The following is a 19,525-nucleotide window of genomic DNA, read 5'->3' on the forward strand; positions in this document are numbered from 1 at the left end:
TGTCAGAGTGATATAGAATGTTGTTTAACTGTTGTCAGAGTGATATAGAATGTTCTGTAACTGTTGTCAGAGTGATATAGAATGTTCTGTAACTGTTGTCAGAGTGATATAGAATGTTCTGTAACTGTTGTCAGAGTGATATAGAATGTTGTTTAACTGTTGTCAGAGTGATGTAGAATGTTCTTTAACTGTTGTCAGAGTGATATAGAATGTTGTTTAACTGTTGTCAGAGTGATATAGAATGTTCTGTAACTGTTGTCAGAGTGATATAGAATGTTCTGTAACTGTTGTCAGAGTGATATAGAATGTTCTTTAACTGTTGTCAGAGTGATATAGAATGTTCTGTAACTGTTGTCAGAGTGATATAGAATGTTCTGTAACTGTTGTCAGAGTGATATAGAATGTTCTGTAACTGTTGTCAGAGTGATATAGAATGTTCTTTAACTGTTGTCAGAGTGATATAGAATGTTGTTTAACTGTTGTCAGAGTGATATAGAATGTTCTGTAACTGTTGTCAGAGTGATATAGAATGTTGTGTAACTGTTGTTAGAGTGATATAGAATGTCGTTTAACCGTTGCCAGAGTGATATAGAATGTTCTGTAACCGTTGCCAGAGTGATATAGAATGTTCTGTAACCGTTGCCAGAGTGATATAGAATATTCTGTAACCGTTGCCAGAGTGATATAGAATGTTCTGTAACTGTTGTCAGAGTGATATAGAATGTTGTTTAACTGTTGTCAGAGTGATATGGAATGTTCTTTAACTGTTGTCAGAGTGATATAGAATGTCGTTTAACCGTTGCCAGAGTGATATAGAATGTTCTGTAACTGTTGTCAGAGTGATATAGAATGTTCTGTAACCGTTGCCAGAGTGATGTAGAATGTTCTGTAACTGTTATCAGAGTGATATAGAATGTTGTTTAACTGTTGCCAGAGTGATATAGAATGTTCTGTAACTGTTGTCAGAGTGATATAGAATGTTCTGTAACCGTTGCCAGAGTGATATAGAATGTTCTGTAACTGTTGTCAGAGTGATATAAAATGTTCTGTAACTGTTGTCAGAGTGATATGGAATGTTGTTTAACTGTTGCCAGAGTGATATAGAATGTTCTTTAACTGTTGTCAGAGTGATACAGAATGTTCTTTAACTGTTGCCAGAGTGATATAGAATGTTCTTTAACTGTTGTCAGAGTGATATAGAATGTTCTTTAACTGTTGTCAGAGTGATATGGAATGTTGTTTAACTGTTGCCAGAGTGATATAGAATGTTCTTTAACTGTTGTCAGAGTGATACAGAATGTTCTTTAACTGTTATCAGAGTGATATAGAATGTTCTTTAACTGTTGTCAGAGTGATATAGAATGTTCTGTAACTGTTGTCAGAGTGATATAGAATGTTGTTTAACTGTTGTCAGAGTGATATAGAATGTTCTTTAACTGTTGTCAGAGTGATATAGAATGTTGTTTAACTGTTGTCAGAGTGATATAGAATGTTCTGTAACTGTTGTCAGAGTGATATAGAATGTTCTTTAACTGTTATCAGAGTGATATAGAATGTTCTTTAACTGTTGTCAGAGTGATATGGAATGTTCTTTAACTGTTGTCAGAGTGATATAGAATGTTCTTTAACTGTTGTCAGAGTGATATGGAATGTTGTTTAACTGTTGTCAGAGTGATATAGAATGTTCTTTAACTGTTCTCAGAGTGATATAGAATGTTCTGTAACTGTTGTCAGAGTGATATAGAATGTTCTTTAACTGTTAACTGTTGTCAGAGTGATATAGAATGTTCTGTAACTGTTGTCAGAGTGATATAGAATGTTGTTTAACTGTTGTCAGAGTGATATAGAATGTTGTTTAACTGTTGTCAGAGTGATATAGAATATTACTTAAACGGAAATCGGTTCGATCGGGGGTTAAGGGGTTAAATCTCTTAATTTTGATTATTATTATTAAGTCAATGCGAAATACAAAAATATTACTCTGGATTTTCATTTGCAATGCTTTTTTGACAATAATTAACCTTTTTTTCCATAGACAAATGGTTTATTTTCAATAAATAAATAAATAGCTTCATTTTAACCTGAGAAATTCTTACAATTATGTAAAACCGCTGTTAGCCTTTTAGCCTGTATGTTGAGCAGGACATTGAGATAAAGCTGATTGTGTTTGATGTGTTTGTCATAGACCTTTCACCCACAGAAATCACCCACATGCTTTATTTTGAAAGCATAAAACTGCATTGTCGGTGTCTCATTCGGAGCATGTTTGGTGCAGCTCACATGTTTTATGTTTTGAGTTTTACATAAAGGAACAGGCCACCATACTGAGATATGTTCTTACCTGAGCTTAGACGACTTGGTGCGTACCTGTCTGGTCTTTGTGCGTGTCCTCAGTCACGCAAAACGACCAAAGATGTTGTCAGCATTTGGCCTCTCCCTATATATTCCTATAGCTCCAAACAGGGGTGAAGATGGAAGCTACCACGCTTTTCCACGGACACGCACAGTGGCAAGGCAGTGGGAACCCAGGGTGCTGAGGGCGCTGCAGCACCCCCTCGTGGATAGTTTGTGAACTGCAGGCAATATTAACCCCTTAACTCCCACCTGAACCGAGCACATTTTCTCCAGCTTTACCCCAGTCCAAAAGCTTCTGGAAAAAAAAGGTGTGAAAACAGCAACAAAACTGAGACGAAAACATTGACGAAAAAGTGGAAAAAAAATTACAAAAAAATGACAAAAATTGAGAAAAAATAGACGAAAAATTGAGAAAAAATTGACAAAAAGGTGATAAGAATATGACAAAAAAAAAACAATTTGATGAAAAAGTGACAAAAAAGTCACGAAAATTTGACAAAAATGAGATGACTGCCCAACAAAAAAAGTGATGAAAAAAAATCTGATGTGAGGAAAAAGATCAATTTAGTTTTGTAGGTCTTTCAAATGAGGTGTTACACTGGCCTAAAAAAAAGCTGAACTGGAGAAAATGCTCTCGGTTCAGGCGGGAGTTAAGACGTTAATAAATAGGATTTATGCACAGAAAAAGTATTTTGGGGGTAAATTTTGTCCCTCAGCACCCCCTAACTAAAATATCTTCCCACGGCTCTGCACGGTGGCCTCTTCCTTTAAGTATATACAAAAACAGGTCCATACAGCAACTTTAAATTAATCATAAGTGGCATACATTATATTGCTTCGATGTCCAAAGTCCCGAGTGTTGTGCCGCCCCACTAACCGTCCCAAAGACCCACAGGGGCCCCCAATGTACCTCAACTATAGGTTCCATTAACCTTATCAAAAAGGATGAGCAATTTGTTTTTATCTGGATTTTTTTTGTGCAGAACAATACTTGCTAAGGCTAAAAAGAACTGAATAAGAAAGAAATATGACTAAAAAAGTTTTAAAGGTAACATATGTAACTTTATTTGTTTCAGACTGTCTTGGCAAAGAGTCGATCTCAGTCAGATGGAAGACCTTGCTTTTGCGACATACTGTGCCTTCGTGTGGTATGGAAGTCTGCAGACATGATTCATGAATTGATTGATGATTAACTTAAGGACATGTTAATAAAACTTGATGCATATAAAAAAAAAAAAAAAAAAAAAAAAAGGAAATATATATAGAAATAGCATACCATCACAGCATAGAAAGATATTTTTATTGATAGAAACATATGTGCCGGCAATTTTCAAGCAAGTTGTTTTAACCTCATAGAAGAATATACCGTATTTTCCAGACTATAAAGTCGCTCCAGAGAGTAAGACGCACCAGCAAAAAATTACCTAATGAAGAAAAAAACAACAGGCTTAACAAGCGCACCCCCAACCAAAAATTTCATTACACAATTATATACTTTAATAGTGCAGCATTACTACAACTACTACTACTGCTACTACTACCATTACTACTCTCATGCTTGACTTGAAGAAAGTTTAAAGTTCGGTTTGATACAGCTGTGTGGGGCTTGCTGAGATCTCAGAGGCCAGCAGGTTACCATTTACTAGATGCAGGTGCTCCCATGTTTGCTTTGCATTGTGGGCATTGAGGTTTCTCCATGGTCCCTTCACTCTCCGTTTTAAAATACACATGACCGCTGACACATCTGAACCACTGTCCAGGCAGGTGGACGGGTGACAAAGGGATCTTTGTCTCTTCAACGCTGATGCCCAAACAAGGGAAGTCATTTCTTAACTCTTCTAAAAATGGTTTAACTCCTGCTTCGTCATCTTCAGTGAACTGACCACATTTTCCCAATATATCTCGTACAGTTTCTTCCTTCATTTCATATTTATTCCTTTGTTGAAGGTATTGTTGCTCAGTGACAATGGCATCCAGTTCAGTCAAGAGAGTGAGCCTCCGTAGTTCTCTCTCCAAGTCAAACACCTGCTGTTCTGAGAACCTCTGTCGACTATTTTTGAGCCACTTACGAAAAGTCATAATACTATATCTAATTTGAACAGATGCTGTACTGCATGTGCCCAAATCTACTATTTTCAAAAGATCAGCAGATCTCGTTGAGAACTCACTAAACCACAGAGATTCTTCTTTGAATTCTTTTGCTTGTCGCTGTTTCTGCATCACATCAGCTTGAACATCTTCCCGTTTTTCTGAAATCTTCTGCTTTACCAGCTCGATCTCAGCCAGGCAGCGGTTTATGTGGGATCCATACCGAAGGTTCTTGCGTATTGGTGTTCGGCACTTAGGGCACTCTTTCAGTTTGATTGCTACTTCTTCCTCATTCTCCTGCTGTGTCTGGTCCATCTGCATGAATTGGTCCAGGGCTCTGCGCTCAATGACGTGTCCACAGTCTTGCAGCTGAATAAATCGTGATTCTGGGTCGTCCTCAAAGCCAAAGAAGATCTCAGTTACCTCTTCACGATGACAGACGCGGCACTTGTCGGGACAGTTTTCTCCACACAGCCCGATGCATGGATGCCCACAGGGCAGGGTCTCATCACATGGCTCATTACACGGGGGGCGGTCACAGGGCTCATGGCAGAGCTTGGTGCAGGTTTGGTGAGGGCACTGCCAGGCACAGGGCTCCACGCAGGGACTGCAGGGCTGACCACAAGGATTGGAGCACTGACTGTGGACACAGCGATTCTGACATTCTCTAGTGCAAGGAGGGCAAGTAGTGCAGGGAGACTGACACTTGTGAGAGCAGATGAGAAGGCGCTCACATTTATGGGAACAGTCGCAGTGATAGCGGCCTGAGTGGCAAAGGTTGCAGGTACCAGGACAGGCATGGCCACATTTCAGCTGCTGCTTGCAGGGAGTTGAACAAGCTGGCTCTTTTTGCTGTGATTTGTAAAAACAGAAATCGTCTTTACTATGGCCACACTTCAACTCATAGTGAATCTCTACTTTGCAGGATGTAGTGCAGGATTTTCCGCACACTTGATCACAGGGATGTCCACACTCCAGTGTTTTGGGACAGGGCTCTTGGCACACAAAGGTGGCAGGATCCTGATGACAAGGAACCATCTGTTTGTGTTGACACTGGGGCACGGTCTTCTCCATCAGGACATTGCATTTGTTACAGGTTTCATAGCACAACTGAGGACAGCCGTGTCCCAAATCACATAGAATCTTCTGGCACTTCTTCATGCACTTGTTCTGCTTGTGCTCTGGGTCATAAGGATGGCACACTTTACTGCACACGTGACCACATTCTAAGCGGTACTCACACGGCTGGGTGCAGCCTCCTTCAGGGGCCTGTTCGAAGTCTGCAGCACTGGCAGCTCTCACCTGTCGAGCGGGGTGATTCTGACAGCACAAAGTCAGAGCTGTCCCAATCTGATCCTTCTCCCTCAAAGTGTGGAAGATGTTGCTCCACAGTTTGACTTGGCCGAGCATCTCACTGTTGCCTATGCAGTAGAGCCCTTTCTTTGCACGGGACAGAGCAACACACACTCGATTGGGGATGTTCAAAAACCCAACCCTATGCTCCAAGTTACTCCGAACTAAAGACAACAGCACAATGTCGTTTTCTTCACCTTGATATTTGTCCACAACATGAACTTTCACTCCTGAGAACTGACTGGCAGGCATGAGTTTGCGCAGACAGAAGAGTTGGCCTGTGTAAGTGGTGAGGATGGTGATCTGCTCTGGTTTGTACTCCTGAAGCATGAGGTAACGACACAAAGCAACGACAAACTGAGCTTCATGTTTGTTCTCATGACTTTTGCCATCTCTGAGCTCCTCTTCTAGATGTGTGTGTTCCACAAAGAACAGGTTGGTATTCAGACCCTGTAAAACATGCAACAGCAAGAGTCATTATAACGTTATACTCGCATGATGTCGAGTTACAAATTTGAATGAGACTTAATGTGTAAAAAAGCAAAAAACACACTGTATACTTTCAAAAACATGCACACACCTTGATGTTTTCGTACTCTAACACAGAGGGGTGGTTCTCCAGCTCTGAGTAGATGTGTGGGGTCAGCAGACGGGCAATGTCTGGCCTCATGCGGTGCTGAAAAAAACATTACACATGTAAGCCCATTGTTATAAGTGCACACAAAACGTTTCATAACCTTCGCAGTGACAACACATACAATGCATTGTAATACTTTTACATTTTTTTCTTCACAGATGTTTTACTACATTGCTACGCCACCTCGTATTCGCTGCCTGCTGGTCAGTCATGACCAAAGCTTTGTGATCGGCTGTTCTGTTGTTGGGTCTCTATTTACCCTCGGCCGAGATCAAGATCAAGTCAGGGCCAAAAAGGGTCTAAAAAACTATGTCAAAACGTTTAAATTATCAGATGAGTTTGAGTAGCGTCTGTCATCTATGTTTGAGAAACAATTCTCCAATTAGTCGCAAAACATGCAGCAAAAAAATCCACAAAATTTAGCACTGCATGACAATACCTGATAATCGAGTCTGGCGAAGGGAAGTCCCATGTTCACCAGTCTCTCAAACATGGACATCTCCAGGTTGAAGTTCTTCGCGAGTTCATACACTGTGGCACTTGGACGCAGCTGCAAGAAAAATAAAATACAAAATCCATAATGTTCTGCCATATAAGGACATCAACGTATTGCTTTTGTATCTTACCTGCTGGTGGTCTCCTATGAGGATGAGGTGTTGACATGCGCTGCTCAGAGTGGTGATGGTGTGAGCCTCCAGAACCTCAGCCGCCTCCTCCACGATCACCAGAGACGGATGCACCTGCTGCAGCGAGTGCCGGTACTTGGCGGCACCTGTGGTCGTCATGCCGATCACCTGCGGGCACATCACATCTCTTCTGACAGAGCTCAGGTTTCATAATACAATAATTTCATATAAAACTGGGTCCGTATAACAGAAAAGGTTATTTCACCAAGATGTTCTTATCCACAACTGAAGATATGCCAGGGTTAATCAAATTCCAAATAATTTAAAAGTACAGGAAAAAGAGCTCAACAGTCCTGCCTCATCCCGGTGCCAGAAGAAAAAATGACATTGATAATCTCCAAAGACTGACAAATTAAAGTATTGAGAGTCTAAGTAAAACCGAGGCTAACTTACTAGCAAGAAAATATTAAATATTTGAAAAATTGTCCATGAATAACACATGGCTGATTATCTGGCATTATTCTATTTGGAGGTGTGGCTCTTGTGCTCCTTTAGTTTTGTGTGGAGTCTGGGTTGTGAACACAGCTGTAAAAAAACAACTCTTAGTATTAGTAGCTTTACCGAGGCTTCCTTGAGAATACAAAGGTTTTGTTGTCTTTTGACGTCAGCCAGTCTGTCTACTGCGTTCTGGTACTGCTGTTCTAAAAGTAAGGATTTGGTGCGAAGTTCAACTCGGTAGCGCTCCACCCACATTCTGTAAACAGATACCATAAACAATAGAGAGAAAAAATCATGAAATCAGAGTACAGGGGGAAATAGTTTAATATTTGACAAAAACAAATTTAAAATGTGCATGAAGACTGAAAACTACTCGCCGATAAAGTCTCCATCTGTCCAGGATACTCAGTGTCCAGACATCAGTGATGGCACGCTCCTCTTCCTCTGTCATGGTTGAAGTTGCCCTCAGCTCACGTTTTATTTTATTCTTCAGCTTTTTCTTCTGCTCCTTTTGATACTAAAATCAAAACCGACCAAAATGTGAAAAAAAAAATGCAAATTAAGGCATATCAACTGATCCGATTAGCCACAAACAAAGTCTAAAAACACCACATTTCAGACAATATTATTTCATACTACATACAGACGGCATCTCTGGAATCGCCCATATATGGTCATGTTAAGGGGGAGTTAAGGGGGAAAACAATTTGGAGGAAAAATTGAAACTTTCTCTAATTATTCAAAAACGACTTTAAATGACCCCTCCTGGAACCGCCACCTTAACGTGGTGGAGGGGTTTGAGCGCCCGAAAGATCCTGGAGCTCTGTTGTCGGGGGCTTCATGCCCCTGGTAGGGTCTCCCATGGCAAACAGGTCCTCGGTGACGGGTCAGACAAAGAGCGGTTCAGAAGCCCCTTATGAGAGACCAACAGGCCCGGTTAATCATGAAGCCGTCCTTCCGTGGACCCACCACCTGCAGGAGGAGCTGGATGGATGGATGGATGGATGGATGGATGGACTTTAAATTATGAATTATGAATGAAGTTTTCTACTAAATAAAGATACAAAGACATAGGGAGGGGCAAAGTGTTTCAACAGCCCATAAATACATAAATAATGGAGAATGCTAACAGGATGCTTCATGTTAGCATCATGCTAATGCTAACGGCAAGCTAGCACTAGCTACGAAAGCCGTTTTTTCACTTCTTGAATAATCTGTGATGAGAAAATATCCATATGGGCCCGATTTACACTTGACTTTATTTGTATGTGATAAATAATTTTATATTCCACCAGAAAATGGCTAAAAAAAGTGGGAAATTGTGATTCCCAAAAAATTATATTTTCCCCCTTGGCGAAGCCACGCCCCCTTCTTTGACGCGATGCCGTTTGTATCTATGCAACCTCTAAAATACAGCATTAATTTCAACAACAACAAAAAAAATTCACATGAAGCAGGGACTGTACCTCCCAGACTGCTTTATTCTCGCCAGCGTTTTCCTCTGTTTGTTTTTTCTCTTCAGGTTCATCCAGAGACATGGCCAAAAGCCTTCTCTCCACAGCCTTTCTTGAGTTTGCTTTCGTGGAATTATCTCTCCCTCCTTTTGAATCAGTGGTGCCATCTACATCTCGTTCAGCCTCCAGCAGCTCTGCCTGATCATCCACGCGAATGAGAGTTTCTTCAGCCTGTACGTCTGAAACAGTCAGTAACAACAATACCAGTCAGTAATTGAAAAATAATTGATAAATATATATAATTTTATGCTTTATATCAGCTGAGTTGGTAGTTAGAGAGATCTGATATTTCAAGTTACAGTATTTAATTGTTATGGTGCAATATATAATGATGGTGCAGACTGGCAGCTTCACTTCTGTCAGTCTGCCCCAGGGCTCTCGAGGCCGTCATAACCATTTTAACTTTAAAACACTGTATTGATCACTATGATATGCAGACTTTGTAATAATGTATCAACTCCTGCTTTGTGATCAGATCCTTTTGACTTTTGGCCTTACCCCGTGCGCTGGGTGTTGTGTCCTGTATCTGCAGGAGGTCCAGCCACTCCATGATCACACTAGCCTTTTTCCCAGCCCAGACTTGAAAAACATCATCTCTCTATAAAAATGCGTCAACATATCGTTAATTTACCATATTACACTGAGGGAAAATAGTCTTTTAGATTTCAGACATACATGGACCGTGTGGAGACGGTCCCAGTGCGGCTCTGAAATAAATCGCTGCAGGACGCTCTCATGAAGAACCCCCTTAAAAATGCACTCCAGCTGCATGCTCTGGGCCTCAAGGTCGCTCTCTGTTTCCCGCACCACACTGAAAATCTGGAAATAAATGTGTTTTTTAGAAGAGCAGCAATTATTATTTTAATGAGCCGTGTTATTCGTGCTACTGCATACAACAGACAATTTGTTGTGTCTATAATAATACAATATTGTTGTATTATTAGTCACTCAGATTTACTTCCTGCAAACCTGCAGCGGGGGCCACAATGGGTGCCTGACCACTGCACTAGGTTCTGTTCACGGCACATCACAACATTATAAAGAGATTCTAGTTTAAAATTGAGTCGGCAGCTGTTTTTTTCTTGTTTTTTGGTTAATATCTCTGTCATTACTGGAACAATCCATGGCTTTTTTACATTTCGTTTTTCTCCTATAGAGTTAATACTGGGCCTGCCCTCCATTGGAGATTAAGACATCATCGAATGGGTCAACAGCAGAGGATACATTTCCTTGTAGGGACATTAAAATTCACAAATGCAAAAAAGATACAAAATTGTCTTGTTGTTGAGGTGAACCGATAAAATATTACTAAATATGTTTTCAGACCCAATGGTCTTGTCAAATTATTGTGATGGGGAAGTTGCATTGTAGAAGAGGTTTTGAAGGCAGATACAAACTTACAGTGTGATATGAAGTTATCAGGTGATTCGGTATTTTGTTTCTGAATTCAGGACTTTGAGATAGCTCTCTCAGGTTGAAGCCCTTCATGATTTCACTGCTGCTGCGGCCGCCAACTCTCACTATTCCCTTTTTGAGAAACGTAAAGATACCTAAAATGAAAAAGATACCATTAATTAAAAGTACAGTGTATTCATACATTCACAAAACAAAGATGGAGTCATGTTATGGGTGACGTTGTGGAAAGTTTGTTTACCCTCAAGAAACTGATCCAAAGCATGGTTAGTGTAACACACAACGAGAATGGGCCCGTGACCAGCTGTGGATTGCCAAAGGTTGCCATTGGTCAGCAGAGCCTGAGCAATTTTAAGTCCAACATAGGTTTTTCCTGGGAAAACAATCACAAATATTGTGTTCAAACAGTGTTTTATCATTTTTATGTACAGTGTTATGCTGTTCTCATACAATAGTTGGCCATACCGGTCCCTGGGGGTCCCTGTATGATGGCTATCTCTTTAGTCAGGGCCAAATGAAAGGCTTTGAACTGAGACTCGTCCAGCCCCAGCTCCTCCACTGTGGGCCAGGCCTTTGTGTCCAGAGCAGGAAATACCTTGATTTTTGACTTAAAGTCCGGATGAGCCACAGAGGACAGGTCATAGGTGTCACCTCTGTGAAGATACGCTGGGGGTGACACGTCAGTGCAGCAGTCTACAAGGTACCTACAAGGGCAAAGACAGGAGCAGAAGTGGTAGTAGAAGTAGCGCTAATCGCAGTAGCATCAGTGGTTTAAAGTGATAGTCCGCAAGTTTGCAAACTGAGGAGAGAGCGAGTGAAATTTGAAAGTAAACAATCAAATTCCTCCCCTCTTTAACCAGAAAGCTCTTCTTTGTTTGTCAAAATGAGCATAACAGAAGTAGAATAAAGTAAACGATCAGCTCCTCCCCCTTCTCCTGATTGGACCTGACAGGCCAGTTCACAGGAAAAGCTCGTCTCATTGGTCAACGCAGGAAGGGAAGGCGGGACTTTACAAAAAAATATGTATATACTGTATATTGTTACTAAGTTAAAGTCAAAATGCAAGACTAGGTGGTTGCATTTGCACATTTTATAACATTTGTAAAACATATAGACTTCCAGACTGTCACTTTAAATGTAATGCAAAATCATTCACTAAGCGGTAACTTTGAGAGAAATGGAACGCTGTGTTTGTGCTTTTTGTTACCTATGTCCAAACCTGAAGTTGTGGTCTACTTACATGGTGCATATGTGACAAAATAGACAAACAGAGTAATACTTTTTAAAGGGCAGCTCGTCCTCCTCCTGCTCTTGAAGACCCTCCAGGACATAGCGATAAGCTTCAAAGTAGGCAGTGGTCTCAACCATCAGGAACGCTTGGTTTTCCTGCATTCAAATATACGTTTGGTGGGTGAATTCTTTTAAACCTTGTCATTGAAGGACTGACCCTCACCTTCAGCGTGGCCAACCTATTCCTGCTTTCTTCTGTAAAAATGATATGAACAAATCCATTTTGGAGTTCCTCTGTGTCTCGAAATGACACCGTCGCAAAAAGGAAGCTCTCAAAGTTATCACAGGACAAACAGACCAAAGAACCAAAGATCAGCCTCTTTGAATTCTCCCAGCGCACAAACTGTGGGAACAAGAATATCTTATAGTGAAAACAGCAGAATGACTGTATGTATTGTGTGTGCATGAGCTTCTAAGACACTAACCTTGAGTGGCTCTACATCAAACTGGACAATGTATGCAAGGCCACTGCTGGTGCATTCCGGAGCAATGACTTTTGTGTCGTGATACATTCGGATGTCATCGAAGCGCTTGCCCTTGACTTGGTTCGCTGGATTATCCATTTGTCCAATGTTCATCTGAGTGCTGAGCAGCTCCTGGATTCCTTCTCGGAGCGGCCGCACAAAGTCCTCTCTGAGCAGCCGGAAGTGTGTGTCCAGGTAGAGATGAGTGCTGGGGTAGCGCTGAGAGGTCAGGTTAGGTCTGAGATAGGGCCTTTCCTCGTGTCGGAGCTCCTCTGGGGTCGGGTAGATGGGGATGGTCCTGAAGTCCTGCTGCTCTTCATCTGCACACAAAAAACATGTCACTAAAGACACACTTTGGCCAGAGCACTATGTGAGGGAATTGCCGAGCGAGTAGTGTGCGCATTATGATACAGGTGGAGACCAGGCGGAGGTCAGGATCATGACGGAAAATGCTAAAATGAAGTGGGGCATTACCAATTTTATTGTTAATGATAGGCTAGCAGCTCTTATTAAAGGGGCGGTATTATGCAAAATCCACTTTTTCAAGCTTTACATCATGTTATTATGTCATTCCCTCATTGAAAACATGCCTGAAGTGTTGCCTTGGCACATTCACATATTTATGAGTAATCTGTAAAAACTCTGATGGCGGCCATTTTAGGGATAGGTTTGCCTGAGTCCTCCTAGGAACGCCCCCACCTCCTGGAGACGCCTCCGAGCTTTCGTCACCAGCCGAGTAACCAACCACTGCTCCTCAGCAGAACCCCCTCCCCACTGATGCCACAGACAGCGTGTGGAGGGGGCGTGTCGGAAAGGGTCAGAGGTTCTTAAAGAGACAGAGGCCTATTTCAAGACATTCACTACAGCCATTTTAAGAGAGTAATTTTATACAAGGCAGATATTTTAATTTACTGCAGTTACAGACCAACAGAAGGTTTCGTCATCATTGTAGTGTGATATAGACTGGTGCTATGTGATTGAAAAAAGCATAATCTTTAATTTAAATGTATTATTTTATATATAACACGGAACATCAGCAGGTGATCCCGTAAAATCGTATAAAAGCCCCTCCCTTTCATTCATTCGTCCTCTGCCATTCTCCGCACTTCCTCCTTGGATCCGTTCATTTATCTTCGTACTTTGTGTGGCCGCTAATACGAGCTCTTCTGTAGTGTCGTGGATGGTTGAGGGCTTCATAGCGCAACATTCCATGGAGTCCAAGGCTCTACTCGGTGATGGCAGTCCGGGGTCTGCCGGGTTCCTCGGGCGAGCACTGTCGAAGCACCGGGCCGAGTAGTTTGTTTGTTTGTTTGTTTATTTATCAGGACAGTGCACAATTACATTATGCTCGAGAGCAAAGATGACCGTACCAGACTGTAGCCTCACAAGCTAATTTCCATCTGTGGTCCTTGGGGGGAAAGTGTCATAATTAAATATACAGTGCAGTCAGGGGTCATTCATCAGCATCACATCCATAACAGATAACTCAGTCTCTTATTACATTTCATCCTCATCCTCATCATCCTCATCATCACTATCATCACCATCACATGTAAAAAACACAACAATATTCCTACCTTACATATTGTGTCCTAATCATAAAGGTCCATAATTATAATATACATTTTACTTACAGTTTAATAACATTATTTGGAGCTAATGCTCGTGCGGGCGTGCGACGGTATGAGCCAGCTAGCGTTACGGTCATTTTCCTACTTTTATGTTACAGTCTAACATTATCTTTAATTTTTATAGGTTGAGGGGTTTGGTCATGTTTTGTTTTCCAACGCTTTTGTTTTCCTGCTGCCTTGTTTTGTTTATTGTTCGTTTTGAATGGACTTTTCTGTTCACTACTGAAAACCTACTATGAGCTGAAAATAATGGAAATGCAAGCAAAAGATTTTAAGAACAAATGTGATCAAATAAATATCAAGTATACTTTTGGAACATTTTCTTTCTCTCTCAATGTATGAATCTACGAGCCTTTTAGTAGAGGTCCAGAGCCTTCTCTTTGTCTTTTTGGTTTATCTAGTTTATTTAAATCTTGCTAAATTATATACCACCACCACTCGTCATTGTGAAATGTGAAACAGTGGGAATTGCTAATGTTATCATTCTTTTTGTAATTTATGCATTTTTCTGGAGGCTCTTGCTTTCCTTGCTCTCACTGTTTCTGAAAGTTTAATTCCACTCCTTCAAGTTTCCATATTCACATTCACATTAACCTCCGATTATGTCAGAGTATTATATATTTCAGTAAACAAAACCTGATCTTGTGTTCTCATCACCCGTAGGCAGCAGAGCGTAGGTGTCCCTGTTTGAGCGCAGGGTGCCCTCTCTCGACCTGGTCTGGAGGTGCTTAACCAGGTGCTGAAGATGCCCAATATTCTCTTCTATCTGCGCTGGGATGTTCACTCCCGAAGTCCTCAGGCTGCAGATAGATGGGGGCAGCAACGCCAGAAGAAGGCTCACTGCGTCAACTGAGCTGGCGGGGAATATGTTAAGCACCTTGATTTTAAAAAGAAAAGAAAAAAGTGTACACAAAAAGTCCAATTGTCCAAGTTTCACAGGATCTAACAGAACAAGCTAATGTTAATTCTTTTATTACATTCATTATGTCTTCTTGAGTAATAAACTTTAGCTTTTTGGTTTCTTTTTTGAAAGACACTAGGTAGAAACAAACAAAGCTGTTCAAATACCTTACGCGTTTCGACAGACAAGAAACTACTTCCGTCTCCTTATCACAACATCAACGCAATAATCAAACCACACACCAAGTTAGGACAGTTACTCGTACACCCCAAGGACAAAATTCAACCCGATCATCAAAAGGAGTGCGAAAAGGAGACAGCGGGACGTTTAACCAGAGCAATAAAACAAAAGGCCACACAAGAAAACCTCAAATCCGCAATATCAGACCACTGCAAAAGGGAAAATCATATCATGGACTGGGAGGGGGCGAGGATCGTGGGCACGGAAGAGCACAAGTACAAGCGCTGGATCCGGGAGGCTAGAGATCAGAAAGCGAGGAATAAGATCCATCAATAGAGATGAGGGCGCCTTTACCCTGGCGCACACATGGGACAAACTTCTCCACTAACCAGCACTCGGCGGAAGGCGTGGCCACACTGACAGGTTTATTGCTTATGTCAGTGTGGCCACGCCTGGGAATAACAACATCCCAATAAGAGACGCATCATGCACGTCGGGAGACGCCTCTGACGAAGACCGAAGTAGTTCCTTGTCCGTCGAAACGCGCAAGGTATTTGAACAGCTTTGCTTGTTTCTACCTAGTGTCTTTCAAAAAAGAAACCAAAAAACTAAAGCTAATGTTAAGGCGAGACACTGCAGGTGAATAGGGAAAAAATGTATATTTACAGATATCAATATGAAACTTTTGCTGTAGATCACTGGCATACATGTGAGAAAAAAATACATTGCAAGTTTTCTGTCATTTTATCTTTTCATATAAGAACAAGGTGTTTTATGCCTAAAAATGCCCCAAATGTCCCATCTTTTCGGCGCCGAAATCTGAATAATGGATAGAGATACATTCAAATTTATGGTTTCATTTTATTGATAAATGAGTTGACAAGACTTTCTCAGAGGGGATTTTGGATTTCTTGTTTAGTTTTAAAATAAGCTGTTTTTTAGTGGAAAAATTAGTAAAAATTTAATTTTCGCCTTATTTTTTGACATTCAAAACTCAATAAATGGGGCTAGGGGTTAGATAATAAAAATTCCCTCTGAAAAAATCCTCCAAATATTGTTCAGTCCAAGGCTGGAAAATTTGAAGTCTTTAGGTCCGACTGACGTGGACATAGTGTCGCCACAATGACAGAAAAATGTGTTTTGAGAAAAAGGCCCTTGAAATTGTCTTCTCCCATATAAGTCTATGGGGGAACATTGAATCAGTGCAATATTTAAACATGTTATTGTGAAGATTAGGCATATTTTCTGTTTCCAGGTGAAAGCTTGTATGTTCAGAGACCAATTTGGCCCAAAACCTGAAAACTGAAAAAATTGAGTTTTGCCTGTAGTGTCTCCCCTTAAGCACAGATATCTTGCTTGTCCTACCTGAGTGAGGATGACCAGGATGCTCTCCAGTTGCTGCGGGTATCTCTCTCTGCGGGCAGCGTCAGCCTCTGAGCCTATACCTGCCAGGTAGTGTGGCAGGACGGTGCGCAGAAAGCCTGAATCTCTGATGAGGCCGGCCAGGTGCTGCAGGGAGCCTCTGTCGGCCCGTGATCTGAAGGCTTTACTCAGCACCGGACACAGCATCTCCAGCAGGTCCTCGCGCATCGTAGACTCCCCGAGGAGAGCTTTGAGAGCCGGGTGGGAGGAGACGCGTACGGCCACTACCGACGGCTCCTTTGTGGAGAGTTCTTGAAGCTCCTCAAAGTCCAGTGTGCTTACTTGGAGCGCATGGAATGTTCTACCTACACTCCTGTACTTAACATAATTTCCCCTTCTGCCTCGCAGCGGTGGTCTTGTGCTCTGTCCGCCCCCCCTCCTGCTCATGCTGAACCCCCTGAAACCCCCTCGCCTCTCGCTGCTGTCGCTTTCTTTGGTTCTCCACTCCATCCCGCTCCACTCCCTGCTGTTATCCCACCTGCGCGGCCCGGAGCTCCCACCTTCTGGTTTTCTTCTCCAGCCTCTGCTTTCATCTCCTTCACTAAGGTCGTCAGCCTCCATGCCCCGGACCAGAGCTTTGTCTTGGCTTTTGTCATTGTTCTGGAGCATCTCTTTTGGATCAACGCTTGCACCTCCTGGGCTTTCACTCATTTGTCTGATTTCTGTGGAAGAAAAGTGTTAAGTAATGAAAGATTTTATTATGTGGAGGCAATGTCATGTCAAATGCAAAAATAAACGTGGCTTATCTCTGCGTTATATTATTAGATGGTTAGTTAAGCTCACCAAGGTCGCCATCGCTTCCCTCTGGTTCCCCCTCCATCACACTCACACTTTGGAGGCTGGTCGGAGCAGCCTAGAACTGCACACAAGTATTGTTACATACAATGCATTATAATATATGATGAAAGTACTCAATAACTGTTTGGTCTGATTACCTTTATGCGCCACATTGACATCACTGGACAGGCTCCGGTTAACCCCTTAACTCCCGCCTGAACCGAGAGCATTTTCTCCAGTTCAGCTTTACCCAAATCCTGTAGGCCAGTGTAGCACCTCATTTGAAAGCTAAGACCTACAAAACTAAATTGATCTTTTTTCCTCACATCATCAGATTTTTTTTCATCACTCTTTTTGTTGGGCAGTCATCTCATTTTTGTCAAATTTTCGTGACTTTTTTGTCACTTTTCCGTCAAATTTTTCGTTTTTTTTTGGTCCATTTTTTGGTCACTTTTTCATCAAATTATTTGCATTTTTTTTGTCAAATTCGTATCACTTTTTTGTCACCTTTTCGTCCATTTTTTCTAAATTTTTCGTCCATTTTTTCCTCATTTTTTTGTCATTTTTTTTTCCATTTTTGTCATTTTTTGTCCATTTTTCGTCAAATTTTTCTCACTTTTTTCACATTTTCATCCTTGTTTTCGTCTCAGTTTTGTTGCTATTTTCCCACCTTTTTTCCCCAGAAACTTTTGGATTGGGGTAAAGCTGGAGAAAATGTGCTCGGTTCAGGTGGGAGTTAAGGGGTTAAATGTGGTTGAAATTGGTTTAAATATTTTTATTAGGATTTGCTTAGATTAAATTCTTATACTTGTATTTATTTATTTATTTATTTATTTATTTATTTATTTATTTATTTATTTATTTATTTATTTATTTATTTCATAACTCATGTGAAGAGATGACACGACACCAAATACGCGGTGCACCTTATTTATAAGATAAGATAAGATAAACCTTTATTAATCTCACAAAGGAGAAATTCACTTGTTACAGTCGGCGTTACTTCACAGTCTTATTGTACAGTCTGACAGCAGTGGGGATGAAGGCTTTGTGGTAGCGCTCCGTCCTGCACTGGGGGTGTCTCAGTCTGCCACTGAGAGAGCTGCACAGCTCTTCTACAGTCCCGTGCAGTGGGTGGGAGGTGTTGTCCATGATGGAGGTGAGCTTGGCTAACACCCTCCTGTCCCTCACCTCCTCCACAGAGTCCAGGGGGCAGTCCAGGACGGAGCTGGCCCTCCTGACCAGCTTGTTCAGTCTGTTCTTGTCCCGCTCTGTGCTGCCCGGGGATATATATACTTATAATCAAAGTACGTAAGTTTAATTTTAGGAGGAAACGAATCTGTAATACCCTCTAGTGGTCATCCAAAATATTACACTGATGGCCAAGTTTTGTGTTTGTTTTTAATATTATTATTTTTGAGTTTTGACTTAGGCCCATAGGCTATTTATATACAGGGGTACTCAGTTACATACTCAAGTAGGCCTAGCTACTTTTTAAAGTAACTCTACTTTTGCAAGATTTTTCATACAATACCTTTTATTTCTACTTGAGTAATATTAAAATAAAGTCATATTTTCACGGGCAAATTATGCTATTTCTGTAGACTAGTAGTTCAGGTACTTTTTTACTCTTACATGAGTATTATCTTGGCCACTACTTTTGCCCAATTTTACTCTGGCCACTACTTTGGAGTAAATATTCCGGCTACTCTACTCTACTCTACTCTACTCTACTCTACTCTACTCTACTCTACTCTACTCTACTCTGCTCTGTACTCTGGCCCTATAATTCAGCGGCCCGTGCAGTGCAAACAAATAATAATAATAAACTGAAAACGATTGCTGACACATTTTACACCACATTAAGAATATTATATAAAATATGTTATATATGTTATATAAAAATCCTTACCTGCAGAGGTTTATCTGATCATGAACGAGCTGGAACAGTCACTGTTCTTAATGATACTGAAGACAAGAGGATCGTAACGCCCTGTGAGCAGAGTTTTAATGTCGATGAGTTTCGTTTTACGGAGAAATGACGCACTTAAGCAGAAGTGGCGATGGCCTGTCAAAACGAGTCTCGCATCGTTAAGGAACTGCTTTTCTTTTTTTTTCACCTCCACAACATGATGCGTTGTTAAAGTTTGTACACACATCATTCCTCCAATAATACTGCAGCTTACATTAAGCTTCAAATAAGGGTTTAATTTGTGATCATTATGACCTACACATGTATGGCCCAAGAGATCTTTTACTTTCACTTGGAAATGTGGAGAATTTTGTTGGACATTTGACCTGTCCTGTTCTACAGTGCTCTGGGACAGTCTTGTTAGGAGTGAGCGGCGACCAGCTCCACATCTTCAGCCTTTGTTT

At 41.2% G+C, this 19,525-nt stretch overlaps 1 protein-coding gene across 1 annotated transcript in view; it reads right to left on the minus strand.

Annotated features, from left to right (window-relative positions):
* LOC306979472 (NFX1-type zinc finger-containing protein 1-like) overlaps window positions 1-17,004 on the minus strand; it is a gene marked incomplete at its 3' end in the record, with an annotated part of 43,791 nt that extends 26,787 nt beyond the window's left edge. Inside the window, exons 1-17 of the mRNA XM_079578425.1 lie at window positions 16,316-17,004; window positions 14,527-14,746; window positions 12,200-12,558; window positions 11,938-12,117; window positions 11,764-11,870; window positions 10,950-11,188; window positions 10,726-10,857; window positions 10,473-10,621; window positions 9,747-9,890; window positions 9,570-9,669; window positions 9,024-9,250; window positions 7,935-8,074; window positions 7,681-7,813; window positions 7,060-7,227; window positions 6,873-6,983; window positions 6,377-6,472; window positions 4,524-6,246 (exon numbers count right to left, since the gene is read on the minus strand). Coding sequence (XP_079434551.1) covers window positions 4,524-6,246; window positions 6,377-6,472; window positions 6,873-6,983; window positions 7,060-7,227; window positions 7,681-7,813; window positions 7,935-8,074; window positions 9,024-9,250; window positions 9,570-9,669; window positions 9,747-9,890; window positions 10,473-10,621; window positions 10,726-10,857; window positions 10,950-11,188; window positions 11,764-11,870; window positions 11,938-12,117; window positions 12,200-12,558; window positions 14,527-14,746; window positions 16,316-16,981 — 4,894 coding nt within the window. The 5' untranslated portion in view covers window positions 16,982-17,004. The remainder of the gene's footprint in view (window positions 1-4,523; window positions 6,247-6,376; window positions 6,473-6,872; window positions 6,984-7,059; window positions 7,228-7,680; window positions 7,814-7,934; window positions 8,075-9,023; window positions 9,251-9,569; window positions 9,670-9,746; window positions 9,891-10,472; window positions 10,622-10,725; window positions 10,858-10,949; window positions 11,189-11,763; window positions 11,871-11,937; window positions 12,118-12,199; window positions 12,559-14,526; window positions 14,747-16,315) is intronic.
* Between the last annotated feature and the right edge of the window lie 2,521 nt (window positions 17,005-19,525).

This window comes from Gobius niger, assembly GCF_951799975.1.
Source record: "Gobius niger genome assembly, chromosome: 20".
NCBI classification, from domain to species: Eukaryota; Metazoa; Chordata; class Actinopteri; order Gobiiformes; family Gobiidae; genus Gobius; species Gobius niger.